The 17,304-nt window shown below is 30.6% G+C and overlaps 2 protein-coding genes across 3 annotated transcripts; one reads left to right on the forward strand and one right to left on the reverse strand.

The window, feature by feature from the left end:
- Window positions 1–1,471: 1,471 nt before the first annotated feature.
- LOC100778788 (probable magnesium transporter NIPA8) lies at window positions 1,472–7,459 on the forward strand. Of its 2 annotated transcripts, none has more exons than XM_006574679.4 (15): window positions 1,472–1,629; window positions 1,738–1,796; window positions 2,168–2,429; window positions 2,867–2,951; window positions 3,048–3,109; window positions 3,306–3,391; window positions 3,493–3,566; window positions 3,910–4,012; window positions 4,092–4,220; window positions 4,297–4,396; window positions 4,528–4,647; window positions 6,442–6,532; window positions 6,620–6,692; window positions 7,000–7,096; window positions 7,195–7,459. In XM_006574679.4, exons 3-15 carry the CDS (start codon window positions 2,337–2,339, stop codon window positions 7,411–7,413), a joined length of 1,332 nt encoding a protein of 443 aa, XP_006574742.1. In that variant the 5' UTR covers window positions 1,472–1,629; window positions 1,738–1,796; window positions 2,168–2,336; the 3' UTR covers window positions 7,414–7,459. The 2 variants fall into 2 exon arrangements, with proteins under 2 accessions (XP_006574742.1, XP_003518156.1); XM_003518108.5 differs by having other exon boundaries at window positions 6,626–6,692.
- A 4,073-nt stretch (window positions 7,460–11,532) lies between these two features.
- Window positions 11,533–12,770, reverse strand: LOC100780921 (uncharacterized). Its single transcript, XM_003518111.5, has one exon. It carries the CDS (start codon window positions 12,449–12,451, stop codon window positions 11,810–11,812), a length of 642 nt encoding a protein of 213 aa, XP_003518159.1. The 5' UTR covers window positions 12,452–12,770; the 3' UTR covers window positions 11,533–11,809.
- Between the last annotated feature and the right edge of the window lie 4,534 nt (window positions 12,771–17,304).

Below are 17,304 nucleotides of genomic sequence, written 5' to 3' on the forward strand. Positions count from 1 at the left end.
CCGGAGGTAATTGCATGAACGAGGATCCAAATCCAAAGCGGTGAAGTGAATGTTGCGGCGGCGAGAACTCGTGACACAGGTGTGAAGACCGTGAGGATGACGTAGATGAAGATAGCAGTGACGTTGGGGCGCTTCTAGTTGTTGTCGCAACAGAGGGCTACCAGAAATGTTGGCAGTGCAGTAGACAAGGACAAAGATCATGCCATCGAAGGCCTGTGCAATGCCGAGAAGGCCAATGCCGTCACATGGTCCGGTTTTTTTTTTGTGACCAATGACGATGGCGATGGTGCCGTAGAGGAAGAGAAGTGTGACGACAAACTCGACAATGAGGGCTTTGTAGAAGGACTAGAGCTTAATCTTAGCCAAGTCAATGAGGGGCGCTAATGGAGGGTCTACATAATCCTTCCTCTACTGGCTCATTTCCTTCGACATTCTCTCTCTCTCTCTCTCTCTCTCTCTCGTAGGAACAACAGATGGAATGAGAATGGATGAGGTAGGAGAGAAAACCATAGAAATATCTCCCCATAAACAACACCTCTAAATATAAGTCAAATCAAATCAAATTTCAAAGTTTTCGTTGAGTAAAAGGATGATCCGGTCCTTTTCTGGCCAGTGGTCTCTCATCTCAACCTAAATGTTTCCACTGTCGTCTTTATCCGGCCAAACACATACATGTCATAACTCACAACGTACAACTATTGCTTTGAAACAAAAAGAAAAAGCAATGCTATAATTCATACCCCAATGCAAAGTCATCCCTTTTCAATAAAATTATTTTAATTATTTAAATATTTTAAAAGACTATTATTTATTTTTATTTAATATTGAAATTTTAATTTTTAAATAAATATTTTAAAATGAAATTTTGAATTTCATAAAATTGAATTACTTTATCCAAACTAAAAAATTAAAATACAAAAGATTGAATTATTTTATCCAAACAAAATATTTATAAAATAAAAATAATTTAAATCAAGACAATTAAAATATTATATATTTAAATTTTTTAAATATTTTCAAATCTTTCATCCAAACACAAGACTAATCTTTTTTTTTTTCTCCTCTCTCTCCTCTTTTCTTTGCTTCTCGAATCTATGACAAATCCTCCGTTCATTTTGGACCAAGAAAAGAAAAGTCCCACACTCCTTCTTATTTTTTTTTAATAATAATAAAAATATTCAAATCTCTGATTTAATGACCCACGTCGATTAGCCATTATTTATAAAAGTTACCTTTTTTTAGATTAGATAAAAGTTACCTAAATTATTATTTATAAGATAACTCCCCATGATTTAAATCGGAGATATTCCAGTAAAAAAAATCAGATATATAAGTTTAATTGTTTTTGTTTAAAATTATCATATTATCCTTGTTTTTTAGGGGGGAATTTTTGGTTTTCTTATTTATTTATTTATTTATGTATACTACTTTGTTATACCGTTTTTGGTTTTTATCCACAATTTCTGTTTTTATAGTTTTTTTTTTCTTAAAACCCTTTTTCATAATATTTCCCTTCCCTCTGAATCCACCTTTCTTTCTTTATACAACCCACGCACGCGTCCAACCTCGCAATTTCAATTTTTTTTTTCTGTAGCAATAGAAGAGGGGAATTGATTGATTGTCTCTCAGGTAATCGAGTACCTTTTTCAAGCTTGCACGGTTGTTCCCATTTCACCACAATGCATTTTGGGTTTTAATTTCCTTTTTCTAAATTTTTTTATTTTTGCAATGGTTTAGTTGGATCGGTCTTGCGGGTTCAATTTACTTTCAAACATAGCAGATCTGGGTTCTTCAAGGTTAGAAACCTGCCTCTTTTTTTGTTTTGTTTTGTCTTAATTAAATGTTGAAAGATCAGAAGATTGAAAGAGTTATATTGTGTTGTTTATTCCATCAATTAATTAGACTTTTTGTGTCCCCTTGTTAATTTTTTTTTATAAAAAAAAATGATTTTTGGTGCACAAATTGATTAGTCTTACTTTTTTCTGGTTCGAAATTGAGCCAATTGGGTTTGTGTTTTCATATTGAATGTTTTCTATTTCTTGTTATAGCCCCCTTTATCAGCTTCATTTATTTTACTCATAGATCTCCTAGGTTTTAGTAGGTAATAACATTGTTGAAGTTGTGAACTTTGATTTGATGGTTTGATTTGTGTTTGGTGGTGACACAGGAGTATTGTTGTTCTGACACTTGGTGTCCAGAAGAAGGGCTATTTTCCTTTCTATCCGTGTTTTGCATTGTGTACTAGAGTTTGAGAACTAACTTCTGATAGACAGAGCCATCGGATTTTTTTTCTGCTGCATGTGGTGTCTCCTTGGTGGTGCCACATCATTTCATTAATGGGGGAGTGGATTGTTGGAGCTTTCATCAACCTCTTTGGTAGTATTGCAATAAACTTTGGGACCAATCTTCTCAAACTAGGGCATAATGAGGTATGGCCAAATTCTTTTTTCTGGTTGGAACTATTTGTAAAGTACATTTTTGTATATATGTTTCTCTCTTTTTTGTGTTGTGGTACAGAAATTGGCTTTGCTGTTATAATTTTTTTCAGATTTCAGCTGACATGGTAAATCTTGACTTCATCAATGGGTCAATGTACTGTTTCTGTACACAACTGTATTTTTTTACATAATTGCATTAGGCATTGTCTACATGATGCTTTGGATTAGGGACTTATGCTATTAAAGTGAAGTGCTGAAACTTCCTTACACTTAATTACATCTGACTCTGAGTTTCAGATTTATTTAGGTTCATGGCATATTACATCTTTGAGGGTCAATATTAACCTGCAATGTGCTACTATTTCTTGAAAGTTGCAACTTTTAGTATCAAATTATTTGGGAAAACTGAGTTAGTTTTTTTTTGGCAGAGAGAAAGACATTTACTTGGAAGTGATGGGGTAAATGGAAAGATGAATCTGAAGCCTATTATATATTTCCAGAGTTGGAGAATTGGTATAATCTAATTGCATTTATATATGGGTTTGTGCATATTATCTAGGTGGATGATTCCTGATTTTTTGCTTTCATTGCATAATTCTTGATATGCAGGCATTGTATTTTTCTTTCTTGGAAATTGCCTTAATTTCATTTCCTTTGGGTACGCTGCTCAGGTATGTTTCCCCTATTTAATTGGGATTTTTTGTTCAATAATATATGGTGTAAACTGTAAATTATGATAGTATGTAGTAGTTTTGCATTTTTTTATTTGGTTGGCATATATTCGGTGAAATATGCGATTTCTTATGATTGATTTAATGGATGTATTTTCATTTGTTCTGATTACTTATTCTTCTGTGTGCTGTGCAGTCACTTCTTGCAGCGCTGGGATCTGTTCAGTTTGTATCTAACATTGCCTTCGCTTACTTTGTCTTGAACAAAATGGTGACAGTCAAGTATGCTAAATTTGAACTGAGATTACCGTTTCATTTTTGTTTGTTTTCACAACTCTGTTCTAGCTGTAATTCTTGTAGCTTAATTGATGGCATTTGATCAGGGTACTGGTTGCCACAGCTTTCATTGTTCTTGGGAATGTTTTTCTAGTTGCTTTTGGCAATCACCAATCGCCTGGTATGTAACATTTTGCCCAGTTCAATTAAATTTGCTTCTAGTCTTTCTTGCAAAAACAATGTTAATTAATCTGATAGATGTGCATACAGTATCAAGTATTGTCTGCAATCAAATGACTAAACTGCTAATTTGGTGAACTACAACTTAAGTATGCTAGGCTTTTATATGTTAGAGATAGGAGGGAGCATTTTGTACTGCCTCTTCTGTAAACTTAATTTGATTTGTTGTTTAATATATTCTTTATGCTTACTGAATATTATGATTCATTGCTGTTAAACAGTTCAATCATTGATTTCAATGTTGCCAATGCAAACTTATATGTGGTTAACTACTTGTGTTTCAGTTTATACGCCAGAGCAGTTGACAGAGAAATATACCAATATTTCATTCCTTCTATACCTTCTAGCTTTGATCTCAATTGTTGCCTTGCATCACTCCATCTACAAGTAATTAGTAGGATTTAATTATTTGTTGAGTCTAATCAAGCTATTTTTCTTCTTTATGATTAACATGTGGAATATGCAGGAGGGGAGAACTTCTGCTTGGAGTATCAGGACATGACCTCAGACCCTATTGGAGCATGCTACTGCCCTTCTCATATGCTGTAGTTTCAGGGGCTGTAGGTTCATGCTCAGTGTTGTTTGCTAAATCACTGTAAGTCAGCTACTCCAACATGTTGCCATGCTTCATGATACAATAGCCATTGTGCCTAATGTCAACTTTTTGGCAGTTCTAACCTATTACGACTGGCTTTGTCCAATGGTTATCAGTTGCACAGCTGGTTCACGTATTCCATGCTTCTTTTATTTCTTAGTACTGCTGGATTTTGGGTAAGGCTTTTTCTTGGGTAAAGATTCTTTGTTGGGCTTTATCAATTTGTGCTAATGTTTTGATGAGGTAACTTTTTGAAGTTAATTTTTGACAAATGTGAATGCTAACGAAGCCTTTTCCAATTGTGCAGATGACCAGGTTGAATGAAGGACTGTCATTGTTTGATGCAATTCTTATTGTTCCCATGTTTCAGATAGCATGGACTTTGTTCTCAATATGTACAGGATTTATATATTTTCAAGAATATCAGGTACTTCCTCTTTAACTTGATACACACAGGTAGCCTTTGCCTTTCATGGGCACTCTAAGAAGATTTAATCATATTATTGAAGAAAACTAATTAAATATCAACTACTTTGATGGAATGGAGTCACTTGAGTATATATTTCAGAAAATCAAATCCGTTACATCATTTAGAAACACCATGGGGCATGGGTTCAACATACAAAACCAGACCTAGCCTAGATAATGTAAGTCAAACTCAGATAAATGACTTAATCTTGCTTCTATGTACATTTGCCAAGTTACCAAGATGTGGTATATTATAGTGTAACTGCTTGTTAGGTTCATTCTCTGGTGACATCTATCAACTGTTTTTTCTGCAAGGTCTTGACCTACTGAAATTTCCCATTCTGGTTATAAAATTTTCTCAAACAAGAAATTAATCTTCTGTTTTTACCAGTGGAGCTTTGAGCCATGGGTCATTGCTTACTGCTGGGGAACAATATGAACTTCTAAGTTCTGATATTACTGCAGAGAATGCAAGCAAATCTAAACAAATTAAATAAAATAGAAACTAATAAGGAAGATATTGCATGGTAGTTAAAATCGAGATTTTACTTAAGGATTGGGAAGGGAGTTAAGACCACAAATCACAGGAACAATGGAGGAGAAGAAGATAGCATGCAGCAGTGCTTTCAGCTTTAAAATGGCTGAAAATGGGGGTAAATTTTGCAAATTTAGGATTCAGAACTACCTGGATATTTCATGTTGCAAAACAGGCTGCTGGTCAAAAACCTAACAATGGACTTCAGGTGTGCTGAGGTTACAAGATCCCAGCAATCCTATGAACTTGCCCTGTGATCTCAGTCAATTTAGTAGTGTAACTCTCTTGTCCAAGATGAAGGAATTTATAGACCATATAAAGAGCAAAGCCATTGTAGATTTAGAAATTCCTTGTAAGACCATTTGTCTCCATCCAATAGATTTAAAATGTTCAATATGAACAAAATACAAAATGTTCAAACAGAAAATATAAATATTGCAGAGCATCACAAAATTCATAGAAACTGAACTACATAGAATGACAAAAGAAATGTTTATTTCAAAATTCAAAATGTGCTAAGTGTCTAACTGAAGGAGATGCATGTTAGATAGAAGAGAATAGCTGGGAAGGAATGACTCTACTCTCAAGAAAAGTCTTATCTTTCATATATAGAGATTGATTGGTCCCCTTGACATCATTGAATTAACTAGGATCATAGTTTTGAAAATTTTGGGCAAGTGCAAAATATGGATTGTTGCTGAACCATGCCTGATGGATCCAAAATTGTTTCATTCTTTTATCATCAGATTCAGGGTGTTATTTGGTTTGAATGATTCCCTTGGTTTTCCTCGCCTACCTTTCCCTTAAATTCAACTTTGATTGGAACATTTCTAGTTTTTTTTTTTTTCTTTTCAATATGTTGGAACCAGGTGCTTTTATTATTTTTACTTTTTTTTAATTGAATAGGGGTAAAAATTGTAAATATAAATTTGACTATTTTCTTGCAAAAATTTCTACCCAATGGTGAGATATGCTGCTAATAATTGCTGCTTGCCTTCACTAATTTATTTGATCTTTGGTCTATGGCAAGTAGACAGTCATCCAGCATCTTCTAGAATCTAGAAGTAAATGTTTGTCAGGCTTTGATGCTTGTATCTCTAGTATTTTTGTTTTGTTTGTTTTTGTATGGTGAATGTTTGAATCATTACATTGATGAATGCTGAATATGTTTTGATAATGAGTTTAGGTGTGATGTAATACTTACCTTCCTGAAAGCAGGTATTTGATGCATTAAGGACAACAATGTTTATGCTTGGAATGATGTGTGTGTTTATTGGCATTTCTTTGCTGGCACCTGATGAATCAAAAGGTACTATAATTTGATAATTATTTTATGGTTTTATATAATTCAAGGTATGCATTGCAGAGGATAATACGAAACTTTGCTTTTGAGAAGTTTCAGGTCCTGAGACTAAAGATAGTTCTTTGGATTCCATGGTGTCTTCTGCCATATCTACAGAAGCTAACAGGTACAGTATGAACCCTTTGTATGACTTACATAAAGTGAAGAACTTGTAGCCCCTATAGTTAACTATATGAAACATCACTGAAGGGAATTGAAATGAGTACTAGTTCATTGTGTTCATTGTATCATCACATTTTAACTTCTGCATTGACCTTCTAAACCAGCCACAGTTCTCTTAAAATTTGTTGACAGAATTATATATGGTTTGTATTTTCCTGTTTTTGGTTTCCTTTATTTCTTCATGCGTGTTACACATGCTCATGTTAATGTTGGTGACTTTCACTGATGCCTATACTGTTTATCTTGTATAGGCTGGTAGTGTCTCCTGAAGAAGCACAAAACAAAGATACGAGATCATTAGTTAAAGCAATACTAATAAAGATTACAGATTTGTTGGTAAAGGCAAAGGTATTATTACTAGTTGCATTAACATTCGTCGCAAATGGTGCCACTTGTTATGATGATAAATTGACAATTCAAGCTTGCTTCTTTCTATCTCTTTGCAGACTACTTGTGCATTGTCTCTTGGTTTTGGGGAGGATACCATCAATGCATCATCAGTTCTTGTGATGCCAATGATGTCATCGAGAATGACTGGATTCAGAGGTAATGGGCTTGAGAGAGCAAGAATTTTGTCCATGAGAAATGGTTGGAGAAAGATCCCAATGGATGAAGATGCTGGGAAATTGCTTGAAACTAGTTCGGTTGTTCCTCCTAGCCCTTAATAGTGGTTGATAGTGTCATAGGAATGTCCCACGGTATCATTTTTTACCCCTTGATTTCCCATTTTTTTAATGATTGGAGTAGCTGAGATATGAAACCGCCACAATTCAAATTTATTTGCTTTGTTAGCATCATGTTATTGGGAAAAAGAGGATAAAAAAATTGTTGTATATTGTATATACATATTGTAAATTTTTACTTGCACAATTGAAATTTGAAAGGAAAAAAAAATCCTATCTTGTCTTATTTGCATAATTTTTTTTCCTTTCTTTTACATGATATTGATCCAACTTTATGTTCAACGAAAAATAGAATTTGTACTGCTAAATTTTTAGAAATATCATACGGCATCACACTTTTGTTGAAGTGTTTAGAATATAAAATATTACATTACCATAATTTTATTGGTTAAATAAAGAGGCATCAATATCCAAAACTCAGGATCACCAAAGCAATCACCTTACACAGGCTAGAAACACAGCAAACAGAGGTACAATTGTTTGGTTGGAGCTGAGTTGGTACAATCTTCGCCATAAATAGAAAGCACATTCCAAATTAGAAAAAAAAAAAAAAAAAAAGAAAGAAAGGAAAGGAAAGCGAACCTTCAGAGAATGTTTCAAACACAAGACAACCTGTCTCTGAATTTTAGTACACTTGATGACTTGTCGCCCAATTGAACAGATTATAGATTTTAATTATTTGAAACATTTAATTTGGATAAGTTTTATTTGGATTTTTAGTATTTAATATTTATTATCTCTTTTTTATGCGTTTTATGATTTTCTTTTGTATTTCCAGGGGTAATTTTAAGGGTTTTGGATCAATTCATACGAGTTTTAATAGTGGAGCTAAAAAAATGAGTTTTTGTCGGTGCTCACGTTGAACCAAAAATCTAAAAGATCCTAATGTATATGGGATTCCTAATTAAGTTTGGACTTCAAGTAAAAGAAAGGCATTGAAAATTTAGAATGATTCCTAAGACCAAAAATAAATAAAAAAAAATGGAAGGAATTATATTGAGAGGAAGGAAAGGGATCATAGGAACTTAGGACAGGCTAGTTTTACGGAATCTTTTACTTTTTCAGAAATATTATTTTCGGGAATATAATATCAGAATATCATTCTGGGTATTTTTTAAAAAAAATATATTTAGTTATATTTTAATATTCCTGAAAATAATTTTAAAAATTTAAAATAATGTAAATAAAAAAGAAAGTTACTTATGTATTATTTCACATTCCTATGGGAATATTACTTCTTCATCCATCCTAATGAAAATATAAATATAAGAAAACATGATATAAAAGGAAATTATAACATTCCTAAGAATCAATAATAACTAGAAATACTTTTTAAAAACTTATAACAAACATGAGAAAACATAGTCCTGTTTTCATAATATTTTCAAGATTTGTTTAAGATTTTGTGAAATAAACACTCCCTCCTCCCTTAAAGTGTAACTAAAGCTTTAAATCAGACTAACATGACTCAAACAAATTGAGTATAAGTTTAACTTAGTTTAATTGACTAAATTACTTTTAGTGTTTTATGTTTTTTTTATTATATTTAATTTGATTTTTTAATGTTTTAAAAAGTTAAATTTAGTTCTTATATTTTTAAAATTAATCATCTTTCACAATATTTATCATGTGACTAATTGACCAAATAAATGTGATAAATTAATGAATTGTCTAATTCGATCTAATAGAAACACTTAAAGGAATCAAAGTAGAACTTTTTAAATTTAGGAAACCAAACTAAAGCTAACAAATGAAAAAAGAGATCAAAGTAACACTTTAGTCTACAAGTTTGTAATAGAGATTAGTATATATTATGTAAAAACTCTAATTCTAATTGAAAAACAACATGAAAAATATTTAAGGAACTACATGAGTTTTATCTTTAAACCCTACTTGATGAGGTAATAAATTGTAATTCAGTATGCCTAAGATATATTGTCAAAGAATAACCTCTATATATGCTTTTGTGAAACTCTTGTTAGGTGCCAAATTTATGGTTCTTGCCCCCACTTTGTCTAATGATGTGTTTGGCTTATTAATTGCTTTACCAATGTTTAGGATACTGCTTCACAGAAATCAATGGCATTCTTCTGTTTGTCCTATCCATAGTATTTGGCATAGGCAAAATGCTCACCGTTCCCTAAACAAAATAAAAGAGATAGCTCCCTAGATCAAAGCTCTCTAGCTTTGCTACAATAGGAATTAAAGCATTCGAATGCAAGGAATGGAATGTGTCTAAAATGTGAAGCTCCAAAAACAAAATGTCATTCTCAGAAAAGCATAATTGCTTATCTAAAGTGAGGATGGAGTGGACATGTAGCAGCCACAATTTAAATCTACCTGGAATCCACATGGATAAATTAGGTTAATATATTAATCATTCAAAACACTGTCCAGTGCATGTGTTGACCTAAGGAAAGGACTCACTTCCATATTTCCATAGCTAAGGGTTAGGCAAGGTAGTTTGTTTTGTCTTTTATAGTCCTCACATACTAGATTTTCATGTAAAAAGAGTACGTGTGTAACTGAAAGTAGAACTGTAGAAGCACAGAAGTTAAGAATTCATCTTTCCACTTATCTTGATAGAAGTGACCACTGTGTCTAGGTCTAATTTGACGTGTACCAACCAAGTAGATGACAAACAACAAAAATTAGAAAAAAAATTAAGGGTGAGTTTGGTTGCACCCAAAGAAAATTAAAACAAATATTTAAATTAAAGTAGAACAAAAGAAATGTGGAATTCATACTATTTTTTTAAAAAAAATTCTTCTTTTTTCTCATATTTATCCACTACCAAACACACATTAAAGGAAGAGAGAGAACAAACTATGAGATCAAGTGGATAAAAACTTTTAAATATCATGTGGTAATCATATTTTTATGTATCTTTGTCAAAAAGTGCCGTATGGATACTTTTATGTTATTTTCATAATTTTCTACTTTTACTTTTTTAACTTTTATACCAATATAAATTAGAATCTCATACTAATTATATAAGTTTTAACATTTTTATGTATATATTGACTTATGTTCATTTCTAGAATATGAATTCTCTTTTAATCTGAACTTTTATTTTAATTTATTTTTAAAAAGGAAATAAATTAATTTTAAAGAGAAAATAGATTATACCTTAAAAGTTATATATTAATAAAGATTTATGATTGATTGACCATTAAACTTGTGAGTGCATGATGATTAAACTTAATTTTAAATTAATTTATAAGTTGCAATTTGCCATATTCTCTTATATCATTGCCGTATCATAGCATGTCCCTCTCTGTATATTAAAATGAGTATCGCTGTTATTCTGTATCAACATTGGGGAAACATTGAAATTTGGATGTTTTTTTCAAATCTCGAGTTGAATTGATAAACTATACGGTTTGGTCTAAGCTTAACAAGAGATCGATCAATGCAGAGCCCATTAATATCTTTGAAACTTTAAATTATCGATCAGTCTGTGACTTATTTGTCCTCTACTGAGACGTCCAAATAAAGCCAAACTGGCAGACAATATAACGCATACTCTGAAATTGTAAACTAGTTTTCACATTATTCAGCATATTTTTCTCATACATACATATCATCCTCTATAATAAACCGATTTTGAACTCTGAATATAACTAAAATTTTAAAAAGAAGAGGGATTGCATATTAATTTGAATATTGGGGTGAATAAATGAGGACGTACTTATGGTGTCAAATTGTTTAAGAGTGCAAAATAGTGTTTTACACACCCCAAAATAATAAAAGTGCTAATGGTAGTTGAGAACGTGGGTGCTGGTGGGTGAGTTCAGAAAACCTAAACTAATATATATCTCAAAAAGGCAAAAATGCAAAAGCATTATGATTCCAAAGGGTCCATCACCAGGTCCACCACCACACCTACAATGATGTAACACCAAAGCAGAATGGAGAAAGGTACAGGCCAACGTTCTAATTATCCTATTTTTTTATTATCACACACAAGAATATATTATATTGATGATGTAAGGTGGGTTGAATGATTAAGAGGAAAAAAAAATCACAAATTTGATTTCATATTTTTATAAAACTTTACATTTACCGATAAAAATTTATATATACTATACCACATACCTGTTACTAGGAAAACATAAAGATTGAATTTTATATTATGAAAACCAATAGAATCACAATGGAAGTATATCCATTGCTCAAAATCCTTACAGCATGTATCAAATATATTTCAAGGACCACAAACAGGACAGCCAAATTTCCCTGGGAAAAAACAATGAAGTTGAAACTTGAAAGATCAACAAAAGCAAATTAAATATTAATCCCAGGAATGGCTAGCTAAACTTGTTGATCATCATCAAGTTGAGGAGCACAAGCACAAAAGTCATTTTTTTCTTTACAATCACATCTCTTGATACTCCAGCAACTGCATGCGGCTTTGCATTCTCAGCTGTTCATAGAACCTTCTGATGAAATCCTCAGCCTGATCATCAACATGGCCATTTCCATTTCCACCCTCTTGTTCTTCATTTTCTTCATCCTCAGATGAGTAGTTGGAGATCCTCACGGAGAAGGGTGATGATGATGAGAGGAGGGGGCTCTTCCTCTCCCCAGGGGCAAAATCAGATGCATTAATATTATCAAACCTAAGGTTGAAAGTGTATTCAGGTGTCATATTATTAGGCACCAAAACCACAGGCCTATTATTAGGCTCTTCAACAACCTCTGGGGTGTTCATGCAAGGGAAGTTGAAATGATGCTTCCTCTTTGGCACATGGAAAAAAACAGGATTTGGACTGTTGCTGCATGAGAATTCATATTCCTGCATGCCATAACCACGTGCCAAACTCTTTGAATAATGATGATGGTGATGAGATGACATGAAATTGCTCATAGATTTTCTGAGCAATTTCCCTTTCTTCATCATCAAATTCATGTCCATAATCAGCTTCCTCTTTGACACCAAGCCCTTCCTGATCATGAAGAAGGTGATCCTCAACACATTCCATAGCTTCTTGGCTATAACTGGAGAATGTGCCTCCATTTTTCTTAAAACTTAACAAAGCGAAAAACAAGTATGAGCAGTAATAAAGGTTTTAAATTTAAGTAACTTGGGATAAAAGGGTACTATAATATGGGAGAAGGAACTAGAAAGATTGAAAATAGAAGTGAAAGGTTTTTGTGAACCAAAGTGTGTGAGAGTGAGTTTTCTTTGGTTCTGCGAGGTTTCTTAAGCCTCGCAGAAACAAGAAAACCTGATGAGAAAAAATGGAAGGAAAGGGATGAGGGTTTTATAGGAATTGGAGAGGGCATGATGAAGTGATGGAGAAGCCATATGAATAAAAGTGCGTTTTCAAAAAATGGACCCAACAACCGCTCCTTCCACACAACATTTTTAAGAAAAGAAAACACAGAAAGCAACTATCCGTTTCAAAAATGTAATTTAAATAAACAATGAATGAGATAATATTGAAACAACAATTGATAGCATTATTTCAGTGTCGGAAAATGCTTTTTTCTTTCAATAAAAGTAGAACAACTTTTGCTGTCCTTTTTTAATTTTAAGAGAATATGTTTTAGAATTTAATTAAAATATATTTTTATCTGATTAGAAACTAATAAATTTATTTACTTTTATAATAATCACCATAAATATCATAAAGATAATTTTGTATTACTTGACTGCATAAATCTTCTTATATTAATCAATGCATTTTTGTCATATATATAAAAAAAAGATTTTTAAAATTAAAATAATTATATATAATATAAAAATGAAAGTGTTTGAACGCGTTAAGTAATAAAGTGACCGTGTGGGGTGTGGTTAATAGAAAATAAAAGGGGCAATTGTAATAGTTTGTAGGCTGTAGCATGCATGGTTTTGGTCGGTGTGAGGGGAAAAAGGACTTAACGGCTCTAATATGATCTGGCTCAAAGGCTAGACAGACAATGGGGGACCCATTTGCTGTGTAAATATTAATTCAATGGATTGGAAATTTATTTATTTATTAGCCAAAATGAAGGAAGCTTGATTCACACTTATCCCTTTGTTGAGTTTAAAAATGGTCCCCTACAAATGCAATCGTACCTTTTGATTAAAAATGGAAGATTCTCAAGTGGTTCTTGCACCTTTGGTTTAGCTCGAAATATCTTGCGGCAATAAAGGAACTTGACACCCAATTCAAGGATATGATAGCTTGCTTGTCCTCAATAATATGCTAATTAAATACTCCTCATTATAAGAAAAATGGGTATAAATTCTTTGATAAGTTAAGTTTGCAAGAGAGAATTAAAGTTTTATTTTCTAGTTTACCTCGAATAATTAATTAAGGCCATATCCAGTTTTTACACTAAGGAAACATTTTTCCTTTCATTATTCAATCATCATACAAGGTTTTTTTGTTAGTATGTATGTTTATGTTTTGAGTATTCTTTAATGCGATTAGACCATAATTACAATTTTTTAAAAATATTAGGACTAAAATCTCATAAAAAATATAGATACCAAAATCATATATTAAAAATTAAAAGGGGATTGAAATCTTAATTTAGCCTATATTTTGTTATTGAATGCCACGTTATGTGTCTATGCATAGTTTTAGTATGGTTTCTTCTGTATTCTTGTATCACCTATATTTATCAAGTTATTTTTTAGAAGTAATTTAAGAAATTGTATTTTTTATTAAACTACTTTTAAAAAATAAAATACCAAATCACACGATTAAATATTTTCCAAATTCCACAATGACAACTTATTTCCGTTGTGTGTGTCCACCCTAATTAATACACAACAGAAACAATTTTTCATTGTGTATGTGCACTATATACACAACATAAACTTGTTTATTTTGTGTTGTATGATATTGAAAACAAGTTTCAATTATATAGCACGGGTGAAAAATGATAATACATTGTTTCCGTTGAGTATGTCTCCTAGATACATACTAAAAGCATCTTTCCGTTGTAAGAAAACATTTTTGTCAAAATAAATATTAACAATGTCTTTTTGGGTTTTAATAGTAATTTGGCGGTGCCAATAGTAACTTTCTCTCGTTTTTCTTTAACAGGGCTTTAATGAGAAAAGAGGCCATGTGTTGTGAATCCAACCCAACAAGTGGATTTTTTAATCAATCACCCAAAATGATCTAAGGACTGAAACTTCTTCATTGTGACTTGTGAAAGGGAAAAGAGGCATATGTTGGAAATTGTTTGCTTGAATTGATTGCTATATGTTGAAAATTTTGTTCCATTGTGAGTGACAATGGCTGGATTGCTCTCCTAGGTGGTTTAGTTTATGCACGAATACATGATTGTCATATAATTCTGATGTAGGTTCAATTTGACCAATGGAGAAAAAGTTTAAACTTAAAATTCTTGATAGGCCATTCAGACAATTGTTAGATGTTCACCAAAAATAATATGACAATAATGGCTATAATGTATTTTTTATGAGATATTGGTTATACTGTCTAAAAAAATAAATCAATAAGAAAATAGTAACACATGAAAATCAATATAGCATCATAAAGTGAAATAAATACTTTATTACATAAATTTAAATAGAACATATTTCAACATTAATAAGAAAAATAATTTAATATCTACTTAATTTAAAAATTAATTTGATTAAACAGTTTGTTTATAGAATACTTAAAAAATTTCAATAACAAATGTGAGATAAAAAAAAATATCTTTAAGAGAAAGATCAACCAATGCTCACTTTTACATACGATATTGTTGATGATATCAGTCATTATAATATTGAAAAAATTGATTGATCAATGAAACATACAAATTTTCAAATGATATTAATTAACCAAAAAATTAATAAGATGACTTGTATTTTGACATATTTTGTATTCTCAAGAGTGATACTATTTCCTCTAAAAAAAAGTTGATATTATTAGGAGAGTTGAAAATTTTAATTACTGAGCAGGAAGAGAAATATGTAAACTTACATTAAAATAAAATTTGTAATGAATTATTTAATATATTGTTTTAATATAATTACCTTTCATGTATTTTATTTTCATTCATAAGCTCACCAAGAAAATATTGATAATTTATATATTATTGATTTTAATAATAATAAACTGAAACATTGATTACAATAAATTATTTAAATAAACTATAAATTAGAAGAATAATTTTTGCCATAATGTTGTATATTTTAATTAATATATATATATATATATATATATATATATATATATATATATATATATATTGAGAATGTTCATTAGTCAAGTTGGATCGAATTTGGGGTTGGTTTAAATCGAATTTGTGTAAATTATGTCAATGGTAAAAAAATTAAATTTATTACAAATCTCAAAATAATTTTAAAAAAAAAGTAAAACAAAAGTAACCAATGATACATAATACACTTATATATCCACATTTTATTACATCCCAAAGCATAATCATCTACCCTTACAAATTCTTTAAAAAATTATTAAATTATAACCAATTTACTAATTCAGAAACCAAGATAATCATGTAGCCTTACAAAATTTATCCAAACATGCATAATCTAGTATTGCACGAAAGCATGGGGCGCTTGAAACTGAAGAGGTGGGACAAAAAGAAGGGAAAAAGAAAAGTGAGGCCACTGAGAAATCTTAGTGGTTAAGCTTTGAAAAAGAAAATATCACAGAGTAATGATTGAGAGTATACAATACAACCCTTCCTCCCTCTACGCCTCCAAACCTGTTGGCGTTGCTTTGCTGCATTCAAATCTGTTCAAAGATTATTGCATTAAGCAAATTCACAAGAATTTCAATTGGGCAAGTAAATAAGATCCACATGAATATATTTTACAAGATAATTATTATTCATTTTATGAGTGTTGATATAATTGTTTATCATTTTCATAATACTATAGCTCATAAATATAAAAATATTTAAAATTCGTTCAAAAAATTTAATATACTTTTTACTCTCAAAATTGAAATGTATTTTTTTAAGTTTGAAGATAAAATTAAATAAATTTGAATTTATGATAATAATTTTTTATATCAATTATAATGTAAAATACGATATTTTTTTATATTTATTATATATATAATTAATATAAAAAGTCATATACATAAACTTAAAAAAAAATTGATTTTATGAGAACAAAAATACTAAATAATTTGCAGAATTTCAAATATTTTAATACTTTGAGAAGAACATATATATTTTAGTCAGTATTATATATGGTTAAGTAATTTTAATAGAATTAATATTTGATAAATTCTCCTTGAAAAAGAGAAATCGTACAGATGATCTACATCATGAGGATGGTCAACTAAATTTTATTTTGTGTCAATGTCATTACAGTTATGACCACTTTTATCTTTTTCTAAAAAGAAAATAAGCTTATCAGGTTCTTATGTAGTAATTATTTTGGATACTTCTGAGTCTTTAGTTTCAGGTTAGATTCTTGAAAATCATGTTAAAATATTAGTTCATTTAAATTTTTTTAAGTGAATTTTTACATGTTTAATTTCATATAAAAAAATTAACTTTTGGACCATAATTAATTTTAAGTTAAAACAATGTTAGATAGTTTTTATATTAAATTATAAATTTTATCATAGATGATGTTGTGATTAAATGAGTAGGTAAAATTATTTTATATTGTTAGTATATAATTTTTTTTCTCCTTTAAAAATATTAGTTATAGCATTATATAAATTTATTTTCAGTGATTCAAAAATGAAAGGGGCTATTAGAGTGGCTTAAACAAAAAAGTTATGAAAGGTTATATCAACCTTCATACCTGTAGAAATTGACATATGTCATGACTAATGAAATATATACTATTTTGAATAATGTTTGTTATATTTATTATCTTTGTTAGATTTTCTTTAGCGTCTTTAAAGAAAAGAAAATCCAATTTTTACATTAAATTAA

Source organism: Glycine max, chromosome 2 (assembly GCF_000004515.6).
Source record: "Glycine max cultivar Williams 82 chromosome 2, Glycine_max_v4.0, whole genome shotgun sequence".
Lineage (NCBI taxonomy): Eukaryota > Viridiplantae > Streptophyta > Magnoliopsida > Fabales > Fabaceae > Glycine > Glycine max.